This window comes from Cynoglossus semilaevis, chromosome 18 (genome assembly GCF_000523025.1).
Source record: "Cynoglossus semilaevis isolate Cse_v1.0 chromosome 18, Cse_v1.0, whole genome shotgun sequence".
Classification (NCBI taxonomy): Eukaryota; Metazoa; Chordata; class Actinopteri; order Pleuronectiformes; family Cynoglossidae; genus Cynoglossus; species Cynoglossus semilaevis.
In genome coordinates this window covers 384,412-386,668 of record NC_024324.1, presented here as the reverse complement: position 1 = coordinate 386,668, position 2,257 = coordinate 384,412, and the positions used below count along the sequence as shown (strand labels likewise).

General features: G+C 49.1%; 1 protein-coding gene across 1 annotated transcript in view; it reads left to right on the top strand.

Annotated features, from left to right (window-relative positions):
* Positions 1-2,257, top strand: part of ints3 (integrator complex subunit 3) — a 29,083-nt gene that overhangs the window by 24,106 nt on the left and 2,720 nt on the right. The window contains exons 16-22 of the mRNA XM_008330815.3: positions 366-495; positions 602-656; positions 752-855; positions 938-1,102; positions 1,209-1,362; positions 1,442-1,510; positions 2,007-2,092. Coding sequence (XP_008329037.1) covers positions 366-495; positions 602-656; positions 752-855; positions 938-1,102; positions 1,209-1,362; positions 1,442-1,510; positions 2,007-2,092 — 763 coding nt within the window. The remainder of the gene's footprint in view (positions 1-365; positions 496-601; positions 657-751; positions 856-937; positions 1,103-1,208; positions 1,363-1,441; positions 1,511-2,006; positions 2,093-2,257) is intronic.

Below are 2,257 nucleotides of genomic sequence, written 5' to 3'. Positions count from 1 at the left end.
AATTCAGACATAACTAAACCCAGACTTAACTAAACTCAGACTTAACTAAATTCAGACTTAACTAAACCCAGACTTAACTAAACTCAGGCTTAACTAAACTCAGACTTAACTAAACCCAGACTTAACTCAGGCTTAACTGAACCCAGGTTTCAGTGAGCTAACTGTGATCAGCTGCAGTGAAACCACTCTCCGGGTTAAGACTTTAACTCAGAGTTCCGTGAGCCCGCTTCAAGAACCGGACCCTGGCTCTTCAGATTCTGGTTTGAACCTGGACTAGTTCTACTAACAGTGAGATCGGAGTTAATTCAGTGTGATTCAGTGGAATCTCCAGCAGGTGTCACTGGTCTGTGGTTCAATCCCTGCAGGAAAGAAGCGCGAGTTCAGGTTTCAGCCAATCAAGGAGGCCGTGGTGGAGGAGCCTGCTGACATCACACCCTGGTTGGACCAATTAGACGACACCATGAAGGAGAAGGTTCTGCAGCTACAGAAGAGCAGGTGAGACACAGCCGTCTTCTGCCGGGCCCTCGGAGCCTGGTTCTGGTTCTGGTTCTGGTCCTGGTCCAGGTCCATCACTGACCTGTTGTGGTTCATCTGCCCTCAGTGACACGGAGACTCAGTGTGAGGTGATGCAGGAGATCGTGGACCTGATCCTGGAGGTGAGTGTCTCCTGGTTTCCTGGACCTTCTTCTTCTTCTTCTTCTTCTTCTTCAGTGGTTCTGGTGTCCTCCTATGTTCTGTGATCTTCTTGCAGGAGGACTTTGACACGGAGCAGATGTCGGCTCTGGCCTCCTGTCTCTCTGAGCTGTTCAAGGATCATTTCAGAGGAGACGTTCTTCCAGAAGAGATCACCGAGGAGTAAGACCTGTCAGTGCGTCTCTGCGTCTGCACCGCCCCACGTCTCCTCCTCTCAGCTGTCTCCACTCTCTCTGTGTCCCAGGTCCCTGGAGGAGTCCATATGTAAACCCGTGTGCCTGCTCTTCAGGAACCTGGTGACCATGCAGGAGGACAACAGCGGGCTCTCCGTCCTCCTGGAGATGTTAGCAGAGCTGTACCAGAAGCAGCCAAAGATCGGATACCACCTGCTCTACTACCTCAAGGCCAGGTCAGAACAGCGGGACGCACAGGGACTGTCCCAGCTGCCATTCAAACAGGAAGTGATGTCATCACTCTCTCTCTCTCTCTCTGTGTGTGTGTGTGTGTGACGACAGTACAGCCGCAAACGGGAAGATGGTCCTGTACGAGATGTTCGCTCAGGCCACGGCCCTGGGAGACCTGCACACCTGTCTGATGATGGACATGAAGGCGTGTCAGGAGGACGACATCCGACTGTTGTGTTACCTCACACCTTCCATCTACTCCGAGGTACACACACACACACACACACACACACTCTGCAGCAGTGTTAACCTACTGTCGTCGTCATCACACGTTTCTGTGTCAGTTTCCAGATGAAACACTGAGAAGTGGTGAACTGTTGAACATGATCGTGGCCGTCATCGACTCCACACAGGTAAACAACAACAACCACAACAACAACGACCACCACAACAACAACCACGATGACCATGACAACCACGACAACAACAACCACCACAACAACAACCACCACAACAACAACCACCACAACAACCACCACAACAACAACAATGACCACAACGACCACGACAACAACAACCACAACGACATCATCCTGTTCTGGTCTTCTCTCCAGTCTGATCCGTTCCACAGCAGCACTCATGTCTCCGTTGCCCCCCCCCCCAGAAATACACTATGAATGAATGGATTAAATGAACCTCCATCTAAACATCAGAAACACAAACCAATATATTGATCATCAAATAATAATAATGAAGGAAACAGTTTATATTATTGTCATAACCAGAGAGGGAGACAGCGCCACACAGTGGAGATATGGAGCTGTGTTGATCACTGGTAACTGAAAACTGCTATTTCATGAACCTCACTGTACATGACGGTAACACTGGTGTGTGTGTGTGTGTGTGTAGTTACAGGAGCTGATGTGTCACGTGATGATGGGAAACCTGGTGATGTTCAGGAAGGACTCGGTTCTCAACATCCTCAGTAAGAACCTGTTCTCAGTACTGATGATGATGATGATGATGATGATGATGAAGTGGCTAACAACAACAAACGCTAACAACAGCAAATGCTAACAACAACAAACGCTAACAACAGCAAACGCTAACAACAGCAAACGCTAACAACAGCAAACGCTAACAACAGCAAACGCGCTAAC